The 22,380-nt window shown below is 43.0% G+C and overlaps 1 protein-coding gene across 1 annotated transcript in view; it reads left to right on the forward strand.

The window, feature by feature from the left end:
- Nucleotides 1-22,380, forward strand: part of MANEAL (mannosidase endo-alpha like) — a 53,605-nt gene that overhangs the window by 25,941 nt on the left and 5,284 nt on the right. The window contains exons 2-3 of the mRNA XM_040337202.1: nucleotides 15,196-15,721; nucleotides 19,593-19,702. Of these exons, the coding sequence (XP_040193136.1) occupies nucleotides 15,247-15,721; nucleotides 19,593-19,702 (585 nt within the window). The 5' untranslated portion in view covers nucleotides 15,196-15,246. The remainder of the gene's footprint in view (nucleotides 1-15,195; nucleotides 15,722-19,592; nucleotides 19,703-22,380) is intronic.

Below are 22,380 nucleotides of genomic sequence, written 5' to 3' on the forward strand. Positions count from 1 at the left end.
CTATAACTTTTGAGTGGACATTCCTTTCTTACGAATATAAAGGCTAATGCCCAGGGATGTTTGTGGGAGGCCTATGGCAAGGAGCACAAGATGACGGAGTCTTTCAACTAATAACAGTGGGTTGTTGTTATATAGGAGAGGAGGCGGGGCGGGGACTGGTCTAGTTTGGCACCAACACACATCCAGTCCCCCTTACATGCTACTATATTCAACAGTGGGAGCCAAAGGAATTACCCAAAACTTCCAGGTATGAAGGAGCATATGACTCACTCCATTTGACAGTGCAGCACCAAAACAAAAGGAAGTCAAGGATGTGCTGCATTCAGAGGCGTATCTAGTGAAAATAGCGCCTATGGCAAGCACTGAAACTGCGCCCCTGTCGAAACATTTGAAACCCATCTTTCAGATAACAAAAAAAACAGCTAACAAAACTAGTGATATTTATCATCCCGTGTGATACCTTGGGTAGTGACATATCCTCTATGGAGAAATCTGGGGTTTATTAGACCCCTGATCCCTCCTCTGCCCTCCAAGGCAAGGTAAATGCAGAACCAATACTGGAAGTGATAAAATCTTCATCACTTAAGGCCTCAGTTTTCACAGAGGAGAGGGAGAAACTGATGATTCTCCTTCTTCTTTGTACACTGCCAATCCGACCAGATGGAATGGGAGAGCCTGGGAGAACAGGGGAGGGCTGTGGCTGAACGCAGCAGGGATAGTGCTGCCATTGTCCATTAGCAAAGGTGCTGTAAAGGAGATCCTGCCTATGCTCGGGAGGAGGGAAGAAGAGACCCTCAGACCCTGGTAAGTGCCTTGCTGCCCAGCCACTCAACAGCTCCCCCTTCATATGGCGCCCATGGCACTTGCCATGGCTGCCATACCCTAGATACGCCACTGGCTGCATTGCCCTAACCTTTCTCTACCACATCACTGTAATCTGAAAATTGAACTCAGCTTCAGTTTTCTATGAACAGTACAAAGGAGTCAGTCATATAGTCAGCAACATGGCTTCCATACTGTAAATACCCAGCTTACTTGTAGTAAAATAAATGTATTAGTACAGTATTTGCAGGTTGTACATGATTTACTATGGGCTGATAGGGGATTAGGAGGTAGATGACAGCAAAGTCTACATGAGCAGATTGCAAAGTAGGTCAGATCTGCCCTGCAGTTTGCTCATCCCTATTATTACTACCGCTTTAAAAAGATGGACATCACATCCATCCATCATCCATCTTATCCAGTTTGCTCTTCCCTTTTAATACTACCTCCTTAAAAAGATGCACATCACATCCATAATGACTTTTTTCTTTTTTTACGCATACCAATACAGCTGGTCAAACACTGATGCCCTGTACACACGATCGGTTCATCAGATGAAAACGGTCTGATGGATTTTTTCATCAGATATCCGATGAAGCTGACTTTCATCAGTCTTGCCTACACACCATCAGTTAAAAAAACGATCGTGTCAGAACGCGGTGACGTAAAACACAACGACGTGCTGAGAAAAATGAAGTTCAATGCTTCCGAGCATGCCTCGACTTGATTCTGAGCATGCGTGGATTTCCCCACAGACGATCATTTTTTTCTATCGTTTTTTTAACCATCAGATAATTTTAAAACAAGTTCCTAGTTTTTTCACCGATGGATAAAAAACCGATGGGGCCCACACACGGACCGTTTTTATCAGACGAACCGATCATGTGTATGCGGCATTAGGGACCTCATCCTTTGGAAAGATTCAAAGGGAATATGTATTCAAATAAATATGCACATCCATTAAAAATCAGCTAATCTCTGTTTTACACGTTACAATGTGATACAGAACTGCACCTGGTTATCTTTATTTATGCTACAGTCAGTAAAAGCCTGAGCTACATTTTGCATGTTTCTGAAGTTTTACATAAATATTTTCTGATGGTTAATGTGCATTCACAGTTATTGGTAAATGTTCATATACATTATAAGAGAATACTTCTGTTTGCGAGACCCATGCCTCCCAAAGGATATAAAGTGGAAAATGTTTTGACATACAAGTTTGTGTGTCATATATAGCACTACCCCCGAAAGAGCTGCTGGTCTGATTTGGGTGGCAAGTAACCTATGTTTCTCCGCCGTCTAGGGTATTAGATGAGAGCTATAATAAAATGTCCACACTGTAGGTATCATTTCTTGTGCTTTATTACCCAACAGGGTAAAATGGTAAAGTAGGTAGGTAGGTAATGGATTCAGGCACATAACAGTATTTCGGAAAACAGTCCTGCTTCCAACGACAACTATCGTCGCCACTCTAGCCAGAGTGGGTATAGTGCATCTGGATAGGCCGCTCTCACCGGTCTAGCAGCCAGAGTGTCACTCGGAACTTTAGCAAAGTCTCTGTCACAGTCCTTCTGAACACTGGATTAAGCACCCGGGTCTCCTCTAAACAGCTTGAGTAATTTTCAAGTACTGATAGGCGACCTTCGTCCAGCCTCTCAGAAACGACGATGAGTCCTTCGATGCAGCAGTAGGCCTCTCTCGAGACACCAGCTTTGTGCTCAGTATCTCTCAGACAGGTTCTCCATCAATTGGCTTCCTCCCTTGGGACGGACAGCACCGGACAACTCTGCAGCCGCAGACACAGTCTACACACTGAGCCTACAAGGTAGATCATTTGCTCCGGACCAACGTGGTCCCGGAGCCACGAACACTGAACACACACACCCTGGCCAGGAGGGCCACACACGGGGGTGGTGTGACGACTGCCCAGGCGGATGGCGGCAAAGACGACCCCGAACCAATGGTGTCTGCCGCCTAAATACCTCTCCCCAGCATGCACAGCGAGGCGACCAACCCTCCTGATTGGCTGCCGAGGAGAAGTATCCACACGACCCTGACCTCACTGCTGCCACCTGTTGTCTGGGGGTGTGAGGTTCCCCAGACAACGACAATAGACATACAGTACAGAGAGAGCTGGAGCAGAGGCCCTAAATTTATCAAAATAAACATGGTCAGAGGCAACTAACTCTCTGACCCCCTCTAAATTTACAGCAGCACCTGCTATGAAAGTAGCCAGGCGCTACACATACAATATAAGTAACAAAAACTGTCACACGCAATATAAAAATGTACGCATTTATAAACCCAATGTCCATTGTGTGTCTTTAACCCCCTGGCGGTATTCCCGAGTCAGGCTCGGGGTGGTATTTCATTACCAAAATCGGTAACCCAGAGCCAGACACAGGATCGACTCGCAGCAGCCACAGGCATGGTTTACTTACATTGTGCCTGGATCCTGCGATGTGTGATCCTGCATGTAATTTTATATAATAAAAACTGTTCTTTCTGCCTGCAAACTGATTGTTCATAGCAACCAAAAAGTGTCCCTTTATGTCAAAATTGGTTTTAGAGCAGCTAGAAAACAGCGATAATAAATTATAATCACTTGCAGAATTGAGCGATAGCGATTTGTGGGGAAATTCATCATAAAAAAATAAAAGTAATGACGACAATTCTGCAACTGAGCAAATTTCAGTGATTTTGAGTTGATTACATTATTGAATAATTTATTATAATTATATTATTATTTGTTATAATTATTTATAATTAATTATATTATAATTTATGATTTTGTTTTTCAAACTTTTTCATACCCGAGATGTCTACTAGACTCTTGTTTGGACAGATTTAAGTGAGTTATTCCTAAGAATTACAGGCCTACAATGTAAAACGCCAAATTTACTTGCAAAATAATGGTACCGCTTTCAGCACCTAAAATCTGAAATAATCATACCGCCAGGGAGGTTAAAGTGGTGATAGCAAAATAAGGTTAATCTTTTCAGAATTTCAAACTTCACTCCCAAATCATACGGCTTCTTAACTATAGGTAGGTTAATATTTAGAATATTAGGTTATTTAGGATATTTTGAGCGTTACCTAGTATTCTAAAAAAAATTACAGAGGATATTTAACACGCTTTTTGCGAGACAAGTAGCATTTAATGCATTTTTGTCTTTTTTGTCAATTTTCCAAGAAAAGAGTTTATGGTTTTGAGATTGATGGAAGAAATAAAATGAAGAGAATATGTGGGTTCCCATGGTATCTATGCTCAAAATCTATTAAAGTTATAGTGACACTAAACAATATCCAAATATACTGTATTTATTGGCGTATAACACTCACTTTTTACCCTGAAAATAGAGGGTAAACTGTGCCTGCGTGTTATACGCAGGGGCTGTGGACATTTTTTTCCTGAAACTTCCCTCTTAAAGTTAGGGTGCGTGTTATACGCCTGTGCGTGTTATACACCAATAAATACGGTAATTCATCCACATCCACGACCTAATGGCCCTGTGAAATATTTTTCATGAAATTGTTTCTTCTTGTGTTTTCCTGCCTTACTGTAATGTCTTCCGTAAGCTCCCAAACATCCTTTGTTTCCTCCTAAATTCCTTTGTTTGGAAGGAGCAGTGCATGTTAGTTGCAGTCATATGCACTGCTTTATGCACACTAAAAATCCTATACAGGCATACCCCACTTTTAGGTACACAATGGGACCAGAGCATGTATGTAAAACGAAAATGTACTTAAAGTGAAACAATACCTTTTTTCACTTCTAGGGTGTAGTGGGGGGTCAGGGGCTGTAGAGGGGGTGTCAGGAGCTGTAGTTGAGGTCCCAGGGGCTGTAGTGGGGGTGTCAGGGGCACACTGGAACAGGGCGGGCTATGCTCTCGGAGCTTCAGCTCCTTCTACTGTGGCTGCAAAATGTCTGTACAGTACTTGTAAGGCACTTTACATGCACTCGTGGGTATGTCCTTACTTGCGAGTGTATGTAAAGTGAGTGTACTTAAAGCGGGGTATGCCTGTAGTTCATAGTCCTTAGTCCAACTCAAGAGAAATCAAGAGATGGTGGCTACAATCATACATACAGTGGGGCCATTGGGACCATGGGGAATGAAGAAAGTCATCCTCAAAGTCAGATCATCAAAAAAAAAAAGGAATTTAAAGATCTGGAGGAGGCTGAGAACATAAGAATGTACTTTTTTTCTTCCATAAAGTTTTAAGAATGTACATTTTTGCATTAAAAATATAATACTAGAATAGATTTTTTTTCTGTTTGCTTTTTAACCAGGGTTTAGTGTCACTTTACGTTGATTTTCTTATTTTTTTTTAATGCCTACTGTATTTATTTTATGCCTATTCTTGGATCAACCAGGCCTGGTTTGCCTCTGCTTTACTGTCACGTGACACAGGGGTTGATTTACTAGAAACAAATAGGCGGTGCACCTTGTAAGTGCAGTTGCTCCAGAGCCTAAAGCCTCGCACACACGATAGGTTAATCAGAGGACAACGGTCTGAAGGACCATTTTCATCGGTCAAAACCGATCGTGTGTGGGCCCCATAGGTTATTTAACCATAGTTTTAAAAAAAGGCAACTTGCTTTAAAATTAACCGATGGATTCCTAACCGATAGGTCAAAACCGATCGTTAGTAGGCACGACCATCGGTTAAAAATCCACGCATGCTCAAAATCAAGTCGACGCATGCTTGGAAGCATTGAACTTCGTTTTTTTCAGCTCGTTGTGTTTTACGTCACCGCGTTCTGACACGATCGGTTATTTAACCTATGGTGTGTAGGCGTGACGGACCATCAGTCAGCTTCATCGGTTAACCTATGACAACGGTCCTTCAGACCGTTGTCCTCTGGTTAACCTATCGTGTGTACGAGGCTTAATAAATGAGGGGAAGCTCTGCTAACTTCCATTATTCAATCAGGTGCCAGGAAAAATGCTCTTTCTTATTTTCATTGCATGTAATTGGGTATTCTTTGTAAAGCGAAGCTTTACCACATTTACTAAGCTCTGGAGCAACTGCACCTGCAAAGTGCCCCGTCTATTTGCCTTTAGTAAATGAACCCCCCCCCCCCCCCCAGTTTTCTGTTATTTGTATGCCTATTCTTGGGTCAGCCAGGCCTGGTTTGCTCCTGCTTTAGTGTGATGTGGCACAGTTATCAAACTAGATTTTAATATTAATATCACTGTGTCACCTTAGTCTTTATATTTCAAAAGTGTTGGTTCATTTACAGACTGGCAGTTGTTTGGGGGTAGATAAATAATAAATGAACCATTACAAGGAGAAGGAAGAATGACACACAATGAGTTTTATCAGCTGAGCTTTTGAACTTCCACATTGTCTATTTCTTTGTGCCGTTCCAGTGACTCTTGTTACTTAAAGATTCATTGGAACTTAATATCATTAAGAGAAGCCTTTAGCTGAAATAGAAGCCATCTAGCAGATGTCTGATTCCAGTGAGTATGAATTACACGATTATTTGAAACATCAGGTCATTTATTTACATAACCAATTTAATTCTATCGTTTTCACAGGATTTAGGGTTCGAGTAATTGTAACAGCCAGGGTGTTTACTACAGGGATGTGATGAATGGAGTACATTTTTCATAAGTACTAACTAATAAATCACCAGAAGTAAATCAAATAAAGCACTAAGGGCTACGTCTTTACTAGGATAACAGCATTAACCTACCGAATAAGCAAATGGAAAACATGAGCTCAGCTGTTAGTAGATTTGGAAGACCAACGTTTTATACAACCCTAAAAGCAGTCTGTGCTGACACAAGCATTTTTTTTTGGACTGAGCAGATGGTTCAAGACAAGCTTAGGTTATGATTCATTAGATTTTCCTGTGAATAGCTAGCTCGAAATTTGTAGGCCATTTTGCCATCAGTGTTCAATCAATCTGCCAACCACATATTGTTTCCCACGAAACAAACAAAAAAAAAAAAAACTGCTTCTAAAAGCAAAGTTATAATGCTTCCCGTTCCTGCCAAAGCAGAGATACATCGGCATCCAACACTAGTGAGAGATTTCGATGCTGAAGCTTCTTCAGCCAGTGGAGCCTAGCAGTGGTGGGAATAGCACTTTAAAGGGGTTGTAAAGGTTTGTTTGTTATTCTTTTTTTTTTTAAGTGTATTTTGTGCATGTACGTGACAGAGGAGCCGGACTGCAGGAGTTGGGACCCCCTTTCTCCATGGCCCGGGTGGCAATGGTGGGTGTGTGAGGGGGTCCTCCCACACAGCCCGCCCTACCTGCTCCGCTTTGAAGCCCAACGGGGCAGAGGGACTCCCTATGAGGGAGTGAGAGGATCTAGCCCACTCAACCAGCCCCGTTAGTCCTTCGCCTCTCTTTTTAGAGACCGCGTGGTCAAAGTGCGTGCATGTCAACCCAATTTCGAGTGCGTGTGTAAGTGTGGTGGTTTTTGTGGGAGGGGGGTGGGTGTACTAAGCGCAGGCTTACCTCGCATAGCACACCCACCGGGAGCCGTGCTGAGACCACCAAACTCAATTCACATGTAGCCGAGACCGGGATCCGAACCCCTAGCTGCAGAGGTGAATGGCTTGTCAGCACAGTGCCAATCGCGTTGAGCCACCAAAGCTCCCAAGTTTGTTATTCTCTAAATAGGTTCCTTTAAGCTGGTGCATTGTTGGTTCACTTAGGACTCGTACACGAGAGCGAGAAACTCGATGGGCGAAACACATCGTTTTCCTCGTCGAGTTCCTTGTGAAGCCGTCGAGAAACTTGACAAGCCAATTTTCTCCATTCCCGTCAAGGAAATACAGAAAATGCTTTCTTTTTGTCTCGTCGAGTTTCTCGACAGTTTCCTCGACGAAAATGTACACACGACCGGTTTCCTCGGCAAAAAAATATCTCCCAGCAAGTTTCTTGCTGGTTTTTGCCGAGAAACTCGGTCGTGTGTACGAGGCCTTACCCTTTCCTTCGATTTCCCTTCTAAATGTTTTTTTTCTTTGTCTGAATTTCTCACTTCCTATTTCTCCTCTATAAGCTTGCCACCATCATCCGAGCCGTTCTGGCTGGGGGTTAGTCAGCGTGCTCGCCTCCTCCCTTGGGATTACATTCCTGTGGGGAGACGCTGAACACTCTTTTACAAGCTGGCAGTTTTGTTTTTGTTTTTTTGTTTTTTTTTAGCAACGGGCTTGTTTTAAAATATACATAAAGTTTCAAATTTGTCAAATGCATGGCCATTATAAGTGGATTATAGTAGGATAAATGTGACACAAATCCTTTGTCCATTTGCTTCTAGTGAGATGGGATAAAAGTAACCTAAACACATCCATAATGCATAAAGCAGTAACATGCCATTAGGCTTTTCTCCTTCACTTGCAGATGGCTTTGCAAAAATTCCTCAATTAGATCAGGAAATTAAAACAATAATTAAACGGGCGTTTATTTGTTTCATGATAAAGTAATCAGAATTTACTGTAATTCTGTTTATAACAAACAGTAATTGATTATTTTTATTTTTAAAATAAAATTGTAAACTGTGCTCAAAACAGGTGAGTGGTATGTGAGCCAATGGTAAATATGGATTTAAAAATATTAATTTCGGTTACTTTCAGAATAAAGTATTGTTATTATTTGAAGGAAACAAAGATAAAATTAGGGGGACTTGCTAAAACTGGAGCACATAAAATCTGGTGCAGCTGTTCATAGTAACCAATCAGCTGCTAACTTCAGCTTGTTTAACCACTTCAATACCAGGCACTTACGCACCTTCTTGCCCAAGCCAGTTTTCAGCCTTCAGCACTGTCGCAATTTTCAATGACAATTGTGCGGTCATGCTACACTGTACCCAAACTAATTTTTTATCATTTTGTTCCCACAAATAGAGCTTTCTTTTGGTGGCATTTGATCATCTCTTCGATTTTTATTTTTTGCGCAAAAAAAAAGTTATTTGTTTCTTTTACATTTTTTTGTAAATAAATACGTTTTCTTCTTCAATAACGGGCACTGATATGGCTGCACTGACGGGCACTGATAAGGCAGCACTGATGGGCACCGATGAGGTGGCACCAATGAGGTGGACTGATGATGGGCACTGATAGGCGAAAGATGTGCACTGATAGGTGGCACTGGTATGTGGCACTGATGAGCACTCATAGGCGGTAATGATGGGTACTTATGTGTGGCACTGATGGGTACATATGGGTGGCACTGATAGGTGGCACAGATGGGCACTGATAGGTCGGCACTGAGTGGCATGGATGGACACTGATATGTGGCACTGAGGGACACTGATGAGTGGCATTGATTACTGGTGGGTGGCATTGCTGGGCATCACTGTTTTTACTACTTCACTATTATGGTGCCAGTCAGTGCCCATTTGTGGGCACTGATTGGCATATGTATGGCATGTTTTGGAACATGTGGATGGCCATGGGGGATGTACCTGGCCATCCACATGTTGAAGGATTCCATGGTGGTCCTGGCGACTTCCCTGGTGGTCCAGTGTGGGCATACAGGGGGGGGAGGCTTCGCTGATGAACAATCAGGGTGAACCCCCCTGTCAGGAGAGCCGCCTATCGCTCTCCTCTACTCGCTTCTGTCAGACGCGATAGAGGAAGTGCCGATCAACGTCTCTTCCTGTTTACATCGTGATCAGCCGTGATTGGACACGGCTGATCACATGGTAAAGAGCCTCTGTCGGATGCTCTTTACCGAGATTGGTGTAGCTGTGTGTCAGACTGACACACTGCACCACCGATCGCCTCGATGTGTGCCCCCACGGGCACGCGGCGGTTGTTATCCTGCAGGACGTCAACAGACGTCCTGCCAGGATAACAGAACCACTTCTCGGACGTCAATATGCTATTGACCAGACGGGAAGTGGTTAATTAACCACTTGCTTACTGGGCACATATACCCCCCTCCTGCCCAGGTGAAATTTCAGCTTTCGGCACTGCATCGCTTTAACTAACAATTGCGCGGTCGTGCGACGTGGCTCCCATACAAAATTGACGTCCTTTTTTCCCCACAAGTAGAGCTTTCTTTTGGTGGTATTTGATCGCCTGTGCGGTTTTTATTTTTTGCGCTATAAACAAAAAAGTGAGACAATTTTGAAAAAAATACAATATTTTTTACTTCTTGCTATAATAAATATCCCAATTTAAAAAAAAAAAAAACATTTTTTTTTCTCAGTTTAGGCCGATACGTATTCTTCTACATATTTTTGGTAAAAAAAAAAAAAAAAATCGCAATAAGCGACTGGTTTGCGCAAAAGTTATAGCGCTTACAAAATAGGGGACAGAATTATTTTTTTTTAATTATTTTTTTTTACTAGAAATGGCGGCGATTTTTAATGGGACTGCGACGTTATGGCGGACACATCGGACACATTTTTGGCGCCATTCACATTTATACTGCGATCAGTGCTATAAATATGCACTAATTACAGTATAAATGTGACTGGCATTGAAGGGGTTAACACTAGGGGGTGAGGAAGGGGTTAAATGTATCCCTGCTTAGTGTTCTAACTGTAGGTGGAGGGGGGGTGACTGGGGGGGTGACCGATCTGTGTCTCTATGTACAAGAGACACAGATCCGTCTCCTCTCCAGAGACAGCACCGCTGCCTCTGTGTAAAACGGCAATGAGAGATGATCTCATATGTTTACATATGAGATCCTCTCTCATTGGCCGCACAGATCGCCTCGCGAACGGCCACTCTGATTGGCCGTTCGCGGCGATCTGTAATTGGCTGTGTCCGAGGGACACGGCCAACACAGATTTTCCCCGCAGCGCGCTCTGGAGCGCACGCGGGGACCGCCCTAAGGGGCGGACGTCAATTGACGGCAGTTTGGAGATTGGGATCCGCACTGTAGCCGTCAATTGACGGCAGGCGGATCCCAAGTGGTTAAAGAGGAACTGCAGTTTGCTCACATAATTTGTAATACAAACATCTTTGCCATTCTGACGCTTTCCTCCAACTACTTTGCATATCATTTTATATATACTGTGATTCTGTACTTGCCAAATATGCTGCAGAGATCTCCCTCCACTGAGTCTGGCTGCAGCCATTTTAACTGTTGGCAGCTGAAGCTGCTGCCTGTTCACTTCCTGGATTTACACAGACACACCTTCAGCTCCGCAGCTCTCATTGGCTCTTTTATGACTCATCCCGTTCCATTCCTGGCAAACTCTCACAAGAGTGAGAGAGCGAGCTGTGCATGATGTCATAAGCCTAGGCTTTTTATCAGACATGAAACAGGAAGTGGGCTGTATAAGGTATTTTTACTGGTAGAAAAAAAAATGTTTTACTATCCAAAATTAAAACAACAAGGACAGAAGATTTAATAGACAGAAAGATGAAAAAATTATCTAGAGGCTGATTGGTTTTTATGCAGAGCTGCACCAGATTTTCTGTGCTCCAGTTTTACAGTTTTAGTATATACTGTATCCCCCACAATGTGTTCACTTTTGACTTGAAATATACTGTGTATTCTTATATTTATTTTAATACCCCATTTAAGATATTTTTGTTTCTGTCAAAGAAAGAAAAACTCATGTGGTAAACTTTTTCTCAACCCTATTTTTTAATTAATTGTTATAGTATTAGACTGTTAAATCAGTATTTAAATGCCCCCTGCTGTTCTCGTCATAAAATAAACATAACTAAATGGAACTGCATTGCTGTTCTGAGCATTTCTACCCAAAACCACCCTATAACCCATTTTACACCTTTGGTTTAGCCAGTCTCCAGGTGCAACTGATGGATGGTAATAATCCTTACCTGTCTTGTTATTTAATTTTGTAGCAAGCTGATATATACTGTTATGTACATATGACCAGAGGGTCAGTAAAGAAGGGTATAAACCACTCTCAGGCCTGGATCATCGGCTGCAATTCTCACTGAGACATCTCACACGTCAATCAGAGAGGAACCCAGGGATCGAATCAGGAAAAAGGTAGATTATAAAAGGTGGCCAGCACTTTCAAATGTACAAAGTGGCAGCGGTGGAGTCTCCCAACGCGTTTCGCATCAAATAGTGCACTATTACTGATCACCTTTTTATAATCAACCTTATTTCTGATTCAATCCCTGGGTTCCTCTCTGATTGACGTGTGAGACGTCTCCGTGAGAATTGTAGCCGATGATCCAGGCCTGAGATTGGTTTATACCCTGCTTTACCGTTACTCCATTAGGGTACAGTATCTCTGGTAAGCCTTCCTTTAAATGATCGGTGGTGGATTTCTTTACTGCACTTCAATCCGAGGCATTGGGACCATTATCACCAATTTTCATCACATTGGACTTTTTTTTCACATACATTTATTTAGATTTTATATATACACCATCCAGTGTCTATACATATACATCGTTTTTTTGGTTGATATATTGTCATCATAATTTTTTCACTATGTGTTTGATGTTTCATTGGGTGATCTATTAATATTAACTTTATGCGCTACACTTTTTTTATGTTTGTTTTGTATTCCACCATTGTCCATTGGTAGTGTGAGCTGCTTACTATTGATAGCACGGAATTTTCTGTTTTCTATATACTGTTATGTAGATGGACCCAAAAGTTAATACAATTCCTTAAATATAAGATTTTGTAGGTTCCCTACCAAAAATATTAATCAGGCCTAAAAATAAATTTAAATACATTTCAAATAATTTAAAAAAATAGGTTGCATCACACCGGTAAGCTTGAAAATCCTCGGTAGTTGAGCAGTCTCTGACCTAATGCATTCTTTAATGGTCTCCTATAATTTGGGAAAGGTCGCCCTTACTAGAGCTCGAGTATTAGTTGTCACACTATAACGAATATCTAAATGGCTTTCCATTTCTGCTTCTGAAAATTGCTAGCTTATGCTTTCTGTGTGGGAAAGTAAGTGTGAAAAGATAAATACATAACACTCAAAAAAGAAATGGTAACATACACTATATATTAGAACTATTAGATCTACCATCGAAAATACATATAGCAGAAGTAAATTATTTTTTAAAGGAAACCTACAGTGTGTTATGAAAGCTTGCCGAGCTCGCCTACTGAGTACTTTAGCTCTCTGACGGTCATGCTGTTACAAATTACGGCTTTGGTACTTTATACATTATAAAATTGCAACTAGTATGTATATCAGGAGTTCTGATTTCTTTATGACTTTAGCTGCATGCTTGTTCCAGGTCGGTGTCTCAAAGTACTGAATCCAGACAGAGCCAGGTATTTAGCATTATCTGAAAGAGTTTAGCAATGGCAGGCTTTGTATTTGCCTTAGAACAGGTTTCCCTATAATAACTTTACTGCTGTTAAACAAAGCCATTTGCTATTACTTCTGTGGTCAAAATACTCCCTTAAAGTGACCCTGTTACTATACCAAATGTGAGAGGAAAGGCATTGCTTTAAAAGATGAATGCACATACTAAGGGCTCTTTCACACGGAGCGCCCGTACAGGTCCGCCTGTCAGTTTTTTTTGCGGACCTGAATGGGCGCTCCGTGCTCCTCTATGGAGCCGCGGATGTCAGCAGTGACATGCCCGCTGACATCCGCCCCGCTCCGATCCGCCAAAGTGTGACGGAGGAAAAACCTACTTTTCCATCCATCTGGTGGATCGGATGAACACGGGGGGATCGGAGAAAAGACAGGGTGGTCCCTGCACAGTGTGCGGGGACCGCCCTGTCATCCGCCGACTCAGCGGGGATCAGCGGAGCGATCCCCGCCGAGCAAGCGGAGGTGCACGGGGCGGATCATTACTGATCCGCCCCATGTGAAAGAGGCCTTAGTGTACTTTTCTTGCCACCTGCACTTGCTGAATGCCTCTCCAACGCTGGGAAAAGGTCCCCCAAAGTCCACAAGGAAATGCAGACTTTCAGGACCGTTGACCTCCTGAGTCCCCCGCAGCTTTAACTAGTTTCCCCTGCTGACCTCCAAGTTACCAACGAGTCCTGTAGTAACATGGACAACAGCTGGACAAACCAGCATGAACTTGGGGGGACCTAGAAGATCAACACTGGTGTTAAGCCCTGTACACACGATCGGTTTGTCTGATGAAAACGGACCGATGGAACGTTTTCTACGGACAAACCGATCGTGTGTGGGCCCCATTGGTTTGTTATCCATCGGTGAAAAAAAAAATAGAACATGTTTTAAAAATTTCCTATGGATAAAAAAACAATAGAAAAAAACGATCGTCTGTGGAAGTCCATCGGTCAAAAATCCATGCAAGCTCAGAATCAAGTTGACGCATGCTCGGAAGCATTGAACTTCATTTTTCTGAGCATGACGTAGTGTTTTACGTCACCGCGTTTGGACACGGTCGGATTTTTGACCGATGGTGTGTAGGCAAGACTGATGAAAGTCAGCTTCATCGGATATCCGACGGAAAAATCCATCGGATTAGATTCCATCAGATATCCGATCGTGTGTACAGGGCTTTAGTGTCGGTTTTCCTGTGGACTTTGGGGGGCCATTTCTCTGGATCAAAGCATTCAACAGTGTGGCAGAAAAGGTATATACAGTCTTATTTTAGGGATATGCCTTTTTTCTGAGACTTTGGTATAGTGTGGGTCACTATGGCCCAGATTCACAAAGGAGATATGACGGAGTATCTCGGATACTCCGTGCGTATCTCTCAGAGTATCTAGGCGACTGATTCATAGAATCAGTTACGCATAGATATCCCGACAGATCCGACAGGTGTAATTGTTTTACACTCTCGGATCTTAGGATGTAGTACCGCGGCCGCCGCTGGGGGGAGTTTGCGTCGTAAACCAGCGTCGGGTATGCAAATTAGGAGTTACGGCGATCCACAACGGTTTTTCGCGTTCGCTACGTCGCCGCTAGTCTAGTTTCCCGTCGCAAAGTTAGTCGTCGTTTTGGGTGCCTTAACTTTAGACAGCAAACGTATTGCTGTCTAAAGTATGGCCGTCGTTCCCGCGTCGAAATTTTAAATTTCACGTCGTTTGCGTAACACGTCCGGGAATACGGAAGTACGCTACGCACGTCGTCGATTGCAAAAATAACGTCAGTTCGCGCAAAGCACGGCGGGAATTTCGAAACGGAGCATGCGCAGTAGGTCCGGTGCGGGAGCGCGCCTAATTTAAATGGTACCCGCCCATTCGATTTGGACCGCCTTGCGCCGGACGTATTAACGATACACCGCCGCAAGTTTCCAGGTAAGTGCTTTGTGGATCAGGCACTAAAACTGAAAACTTGCGGCGGTGTAACGTAAACGGCTTACGTTACACGGGCGCAATTGTACCTGAATCTGGCCCTATAAGCTTACATCAGCCATATGTAATTCATGTTCAAAACATTATAAAGCTAATTAAATATCATTAACTTATAAATATTATATCATTGATATCAAGTAATTTCTTTATCTCTTTTCCTTCCAGGTCTGACCAAATGGGAATATTCATATAGAGTACGATAATACTATCAAGAAGATGGCAAGGCTTCGAAGAAAGGCATGCATTGCACTTTTCCTATTCATGCTTTTCATATTTGGAACAATGATGGGCTTGCGAACTTTGAAACCCACTGATGGCTTTTCTGACCTTGCACCTGGTCTAGAACTAATGCCTTTTGGCGAACAGTCTGAAAGACGCTCTGTTTCTAATGAAGTTATTTCTCAACCACAAGGTACCGCAAATGCAGTAGACCAAACAAAAGTCTACTATGATCTGCATGTTTTCTACTACATGTGGTATGGAAACCCGAAGTTTGATAATAATTATATCCACTGGGATCACGTAATGGTTCCTCACTGGGATCCTAAAATATCGGCCAGTTATCCTAAAGGTAGGCACAGCCCTCCAGAAGACATTGGTTCTAGCTTCTACCCTGAATTAGGACCATACAGTTCCAAAGACCCAGAGGTCCTAGAAGAACATATGCGACAGCTCAGAGCCGCTGCTATAGGTAAGAAAGTATTTTGATTGTCTTTTGTTTCATCTACCAAACATTTTGGGAGCCTGTTTTAATGATATCAGAAACAACTTGACTGCTGATATAACTTCATGGACAGTTGGAGAAAACTGCATAATAAAATTAAGGGTCGGGAAGGGGTGAGGTGGGTGGCGAAGTAACCCCGGGTGCAGTGTTTTCATGTTGGGGGAAGACAGAAAACCCCACTTCAGCTCAGGAAGGTTTTACCCCTTCATGACCAGGTAATTGTATGCTATTCCGCACTGCGCTAATTTAACTACAGTCATGCAATGCTGTACCCAAACAAAATTTATATAATTTTATTTGATCACCACTGTTTATTTTTTTGTGATATACTGTATTTATTGGCATATGACACTCACTTTTTTACCCTGAAAATAGAGGGTAAACTGTGCCTGCGTGTTATACGCAGGGGGCTGTGGAAGTTTTTTTTCCTGAAACTTCCCTCTTAAAGTTGGGGGGCATGTTATACACCTGTGTGTGTTATACGCCGATAAATACGGTAAATAAAAAAAGACTGAAAATTTTGAAAAAAACAACAACATATTTTACTCTCTGCTAAAAAAAACAGATCTAATAAAAAATTTGTAAAAATCTAATTTCCTCATAAATTTTGGCCAAAGTTACCACGCCTACAAATCCTGGTATATATACACTGTAATTTGTATTTTTTTATACTACTAGTGGCAGCAATCAATGACTTATAATGGGACTGCGATAGTGTGGTGGGCAATCTGAAACTGACGCTAGGGGAACTGACTAACAGCTACTAACATCACCAGTGACATTAATACAGTGATCAGTGATAATACTGTCACTGTACTAATGACACAGGCTGGGAAGGGGTTAACATCTAGGTTGATCAAGGAGTTAAATATATGCCTAACAATGTGTGTGCAGTGTGCTGCTTTTACTAAGAGTTCTTTCAGTTTCTCAGCCCTGCTCTGCAGATCGCTCCCTGTGTACAGAGCTCTGTGTTGTTTTTTCAACACAGAGCTCTGGGCTGTGATTGCACACAACCGATCAACAGGTCCCGCTGTGAATCATTAAGTAGGACTTGCTGACATTCTTCCTCTGTGTGCAATCACAGCAAGTGCTGGGCATGTGCGTCCCTGAAACCCGGAAATAGGCAGCAACGTACAGGTACATCGCATTGCCTACAGCAGCCGCCCATCCACAATACATTGTGGGTGGGCGGACGGTCGCTGAAGTGAGTTTGTCACTTTATCAAAAAAAAAACAAGCTGCTGGCTGGCATGGCATCACACACTTCCAGCATTTGAGTTCAGACAGTTCTGATCAGGCCAAGTTTGACACTTCTTGGCAATGTCAGAGGCTGCCCCCTCCCCCATATATTCCTATTGGCCAATCACTATTATGGGCTACCTCATTAGCCAGTATCATGCTGGATATCTATACTGATATGGACTGTGTAATGTGTTAGGAACATAAGGATGCCACATCGTTTGATGGAAATTAAAATCAACCTACCGAGGGCTGAATTTAAAGAAACCCAGAAAATCTAAATAAAAAAATGATGCAGCAGCCTAGTCTATTTTGCTGAATTGCCATTTCATCGCAGCAACTCAAAATTATACTCAGTAGTTTGTATGGCCCCCATGTGCTTGTATGGATGCCTGACAACATTGGGCATGCTCCCAATGAGAAGACGGATGATGTCCTGGGATATTTCCTCCCAGATCTGGACCAGGGTATCACTGAGCTCCTGAACAGACTGAGGTGCATCCTGGCGGCGTTGGATGGACCGAAACATAATGACCCAGAGGTATTCAATTGGATTTAGGTCAGGCAAGCGTGGGGGCCATTCAATGGTATCAATTCCTTTATCCTCCAGGAACTGGCTGCATACTCTTACAACATGAAGCCGGGCATTGTCATGCTCCAGAAGGAACCCAGGACCAACTGCACCAGCGTAGGGTCTGACAATGGGTCCAAGGATTTCATCTCCATACCTAATGGCAGTCAGGGTGCCATTGTGTAGCCTGTAGAGGTCTGTGCATCCCTTCATGGATATACCTCCCAAGACCATCACTGACCCACCACCAAACAGACCATGCTGAACGATATTGCAGGCAGCATAAAGTTCTCTGTGGCTCCTCCAGACCCTTTCACGTCTGTCACATATGCTCAGGGTGAACCTGCTCTCATCTGTGAAACGCACATAAGCTCCACAGTGCCGGGCAGTGAGCACAGGGCCTACGAGAGACGTTGAGCCCTCAGGTCAAACCCATGAAATCTGTTTCTGATTATTTGGACAGAGACATTCACACAGTGGCTTGCTGGGGATCATTTTGTAGGGCTCTGGCAGTGTTCATCCTGTTCCTCCTTACACAAAGGAGCAGATACCGGTCCTGCTGATGGGTTAAGGAGCTTCTACGGCTCTGTCCAGCTCTCCTAGAGTACCTGCCTGTCTCTTGGAATCTCCTCCATGTTCTCTGGGAGACATAGAACACCTACCGGCAATGGTACGTATTGATGTGCCAATCTTGAGGAGTTGGACTGCTTGTGCAACCTCTATAGGGTCCAGGTATCACCTTGTGCTACCAGTAATGACACTGACCCTAGCCAAATGCAAAACTAGTGAAAAACAGTCAGAAAAGATGAGTAGGGAATAAAAATGTCAGTGGCCTCCACCTGTAAAACCATTCCTGTTTTGGAGGTCGTCTCATTGTTGCCCATCTAGTGCACCTGTTGTTAGTTTCATTACCACCAAAGCAGCTAAAACTTATTAACAACTGCCTCTGCTACTTAACTGACCAGATCAATATCCCAGGAGTTTAATTGACTTGATGCTATACTGTTTTTTGAGCAGTATATAATGTATGCACACCTTGAGGTTGATTTACTAAAGGCAAAAAGACTGTTCCCTTTGCAAGGGAAGTTGCATTTTGCAATGGATTTTTTCCCAGAGCTTAGGGAATGAGGTGAAGCTCTGCTGCTGATTTCCATCATCCAATCACATGCAAGCAAAAATTCATTTTTTTTATTTTACTTGCACACAATTGGGTACTCTTTCACAATTGGGTATTCACTGAGCTCTGGGGAAATTCCCCTTGCAAAGTACAACTTCCCTTTGAAAGTGAATAGTCCATTTGCCTTTAGTAAACCCCCCATATATTAAAGTGATAGTAAAGTCTTGGTTTTTATCATTTAAAAATAACAAACATGTTATACTTACCTGCTCTGTGCAGTGGTGTTGCACAGAGCAGCCTGATCCTCTTCCTCTCGGATCCCTCGTCTGCCCTTCTTTCCCCTCTCCCCTGCCCAGTGTCCCCACAGAAACAGCTTGCTATGGGGGCACCTGAGCCGAGCTGCTGCTCTGTGTGTTCATTCAGACACAGAGCCGTAGCCCAGCCCCGCCCCTCTCTCTCATTACTGGCTTATCGCCTGCTGAGTCTCTTGTGCAACATCGCTGGATCGAGATGGGGCTCAGATAAGTATTAGGGGGGCTGAGGGGGGCTGCTGCACACAAAAGGTTTTTTGTTTTTATGCATAGAATGCATTAAGGTAAAATACCTTCAACCTTTACAACCACTTCAAGGACATATTTCCTTGCCATGGGATAGCTTATACATTTTCATCATGTACCACTGGTTAATAGTTATTAGTATTTTTATGGGACATATTGCCTGTTTGTAAGAATCTGAGGTAAAATTTTGAAAAAAAACTGTCTGAATCAAGAGTTTTATCAGAGCTATTATCCAGCGTAACTATGACATTCGAATATTCCAGAGTTCATCACTTTGGGTCTGAATGATTTCACCCTTGATATATAACAGTAGTTCTTTAACTATATCTATTCTACAATTCTATATTTCTTGTAGGAGTATTGGTACTGTCTTGGTATCCACCTGGAACAGCAGATGAAAATGGCGAGTCAGTGGAAAACCTGGTGCCTCTGGTTCTGGAAGCTGCCCACAGATACAACATAAAGGTACCGTAACTGTCATTAATGTTATTATTATTTGGGGCCTTCAGTAATTTTAACCCAAAGATACAGTACTGTAATAACATTTTAGGCAGGTGTGAAGAAATGCTGTAAAGTAAACACTTGCACAAAATTATACCAAGCAAGTGCTAATGATCATCAATTTCATGTGTATGTTGAAACACCATCATTAAATAAACCAGAACAGCCATGTAGGAGTCTTAAAACCGGGTGAGGAACAATCAAACTCTGCTACCAAGGTGAGGTTGTGGAAGACATTTTTTTGTCACAGGTCATACACTATACCAAGATTAAGCACAGCAACAAGACACAAGTTATACTACATCAGCAAGGTCTCTCCTACGCAAAGATGTCAAAGCAGATTGGGGTTTCAAGCTCTTTCGAAGAAGCACAAAGAAACAGGCTACGTTAAAGAGGGGGTTCACCCTATAAAAAAAAAAAAATTCTAGCATTAAATTAAGCATAGTAGCGCGAGCTACAGTATGCCTTTATTTTAATTTTTTTGCCCCGTACTCACTGTTTAATCCTATAGTGAAGATTCAGACTCCCCGCGGGGAATGGGCGTTCCTATCCAGAGGGAAGATGATTGACGGCCGGCTCTGGCGCGTCACGCTTCTCCAGAAATAGCCGAAATAGGACTTGGCTCTTCACGGCGCCTGCGCCTAGTCTGTGCGCAGGCGCCGTATAGCGCCGTGAAGAGCCGAGACCTACTCCGGCTATCTTCGGGGAGCGTGACGTGCCATAGCCGGCCGTCAATCATCTTCCCTCTGGATAGGAACGCCAATTCCCCGAGGGGCGTCTGAATCTTCACTATAGGATTAAACAGTGAGTACGGGGCAAAAAAATAAAATAAAGGCATACTGTAGCTCGCGCTACTATGCTTAATTTAATGCTATAATGTTGTTATTGAGGGTGAACCACCGCTTTAAGGACCATAGACGCAGTGGTCGGCCAAGGAAACTGAAAGCAGCAAATGAAAGAAACATCATGCTTACTTCACTCTGTCATCAGAAGATGTCCAGTAGTGCCATCAGCACAGATATGGCGGAAACTAGTGGGACCCAAGAGTCTCGAAGAAGTCTAGCCAGAAGTGATCATGGAAGAATTGTGGCCAAAAAGGCATATTTCCAATGTGGAAATGAGGATAAGCAACTCAAATATGCATGATAACATCATAACTGGGATGCAGAAAATGGCAGCAGGTGCTCTGGACTAATGAGCCAAATTTGAAATATTGGGCTGCAGCAGAAGGCAACTCAATTGCGGAAGGGCTGGAGAGCGGTACAATGAGTGTCTGCATGCAACAGTGAAGCATGGTGGAGAGCTGCATTTCTGCAAATGGAGTTGGAGATTTAGTCAGGATTAGTGGGGTCCTCCTACCTGAGAAATACAGACAGATACTTAGCCATCATGCCATATGAACAGGGAGGCGTGTGATTGGCCCCAAATGTATTTTACATACAGCCAATGCCTACAGTGTAAAACACAAGAAGTCCTGGAAGTGATGGTTTAGCCCCCACAGAGCCCTGATTTCAACATCATCAAGTCTGTCTGGAATTACATGAAGAGACAAAAGGATTTGAGATAGGGTTGCCACCGGTCTGGTTTTGACCCGAACAGTACGGGTTTAGGATGCTGTGCCGCATCTCTCCATAAAGAGGACCTGTCACTAACTATTCATATTACAAGGGATGGTTTACATTCCTTGTAATAGAATTAAAAGTGATCATTTTTTTTTTTTAAAGCCCCTGTCCTCAGAAGCTAACACACACGAAAGTCCCGCCCACATATGTAAACGCCGTTCAAACCACACATGTGAGGTATCGCCGCGTGCGGTAGAGCGTGTACAACAACTCTAGCACCAGACCTCCTCTGTAACTCTAAACTGGTAACCTGTAAAAAAAAAACAAAAAAAAACATCGCCTATGGAGATTTTTAAGTACTGAAGTTTGGCTCCATTCCATGAGTGTGCGCAATTTTAAAGCGTGACATGTTAGGTACATCATCTTTCACATTATACAAAAAAATTGGGCTATTTTGTTATTTTTTAATTCAAGAAACTGTTTTTTTTTAAAGGCGTTTGAAAAATTATTGCGCAAATACCGTGTGAGAGTAATTTTCTAGCAAAAAAATTATGATTTTTACATGTAGGAGAGAAGTGACAGAATAGCCCCGGTATGGAAGTGGTTAAAAACAATCCACTCACTCTCCATGTTAGAGCTGTAGGTATGTCAGTCTGTGAAGTCGGCTGTCCCATTCTCCCGATCCACGTTGCTGTTTCACTGAATCGCTGGAGGAAGCCAAGGATACAGAGCCGCGGGGAAACTGCTTTGAGCTGTCAGCCTGTGACGCTGTGACCAATCAGAGCATTCTGGAGGCTTAACCACGCCTCCATCATCAGAAGCTGATAGTTCACATGAGTTTACCGCGGCTCCCTGTTTCCTCCAGCAATTCAGTGAAACAGCAGTGTGGATTGGAGGGCGGAGTTCACAGACTGACATATACAATGAGTGGATTGTTTTTAAACATTTATTTTATTAAAAACTTCTGCACCAGCAGCTGCCTATCACCTCTCTCTCCCTTATGTTTTGCCCCCCTCCTCTGTAATTGCCCCCCTCATCTGTATTTTCACCCCCCTCCACCCCCTATCCCTATTTGCCTCA

This window comes from Rana temporaria, chromosome 2 (genome assembly GCF_905171775.1).
Source record: "Rana temporaria chromosome 2, aRanTem1.1, whole genome shotgun sequence".
Taxonomy (NCBI): domain Eukaryota; kingdom Metazoa; phylum Chordata; class Amphibia; order Anura; family Ranidae; genus Rana; species Rana temporaria.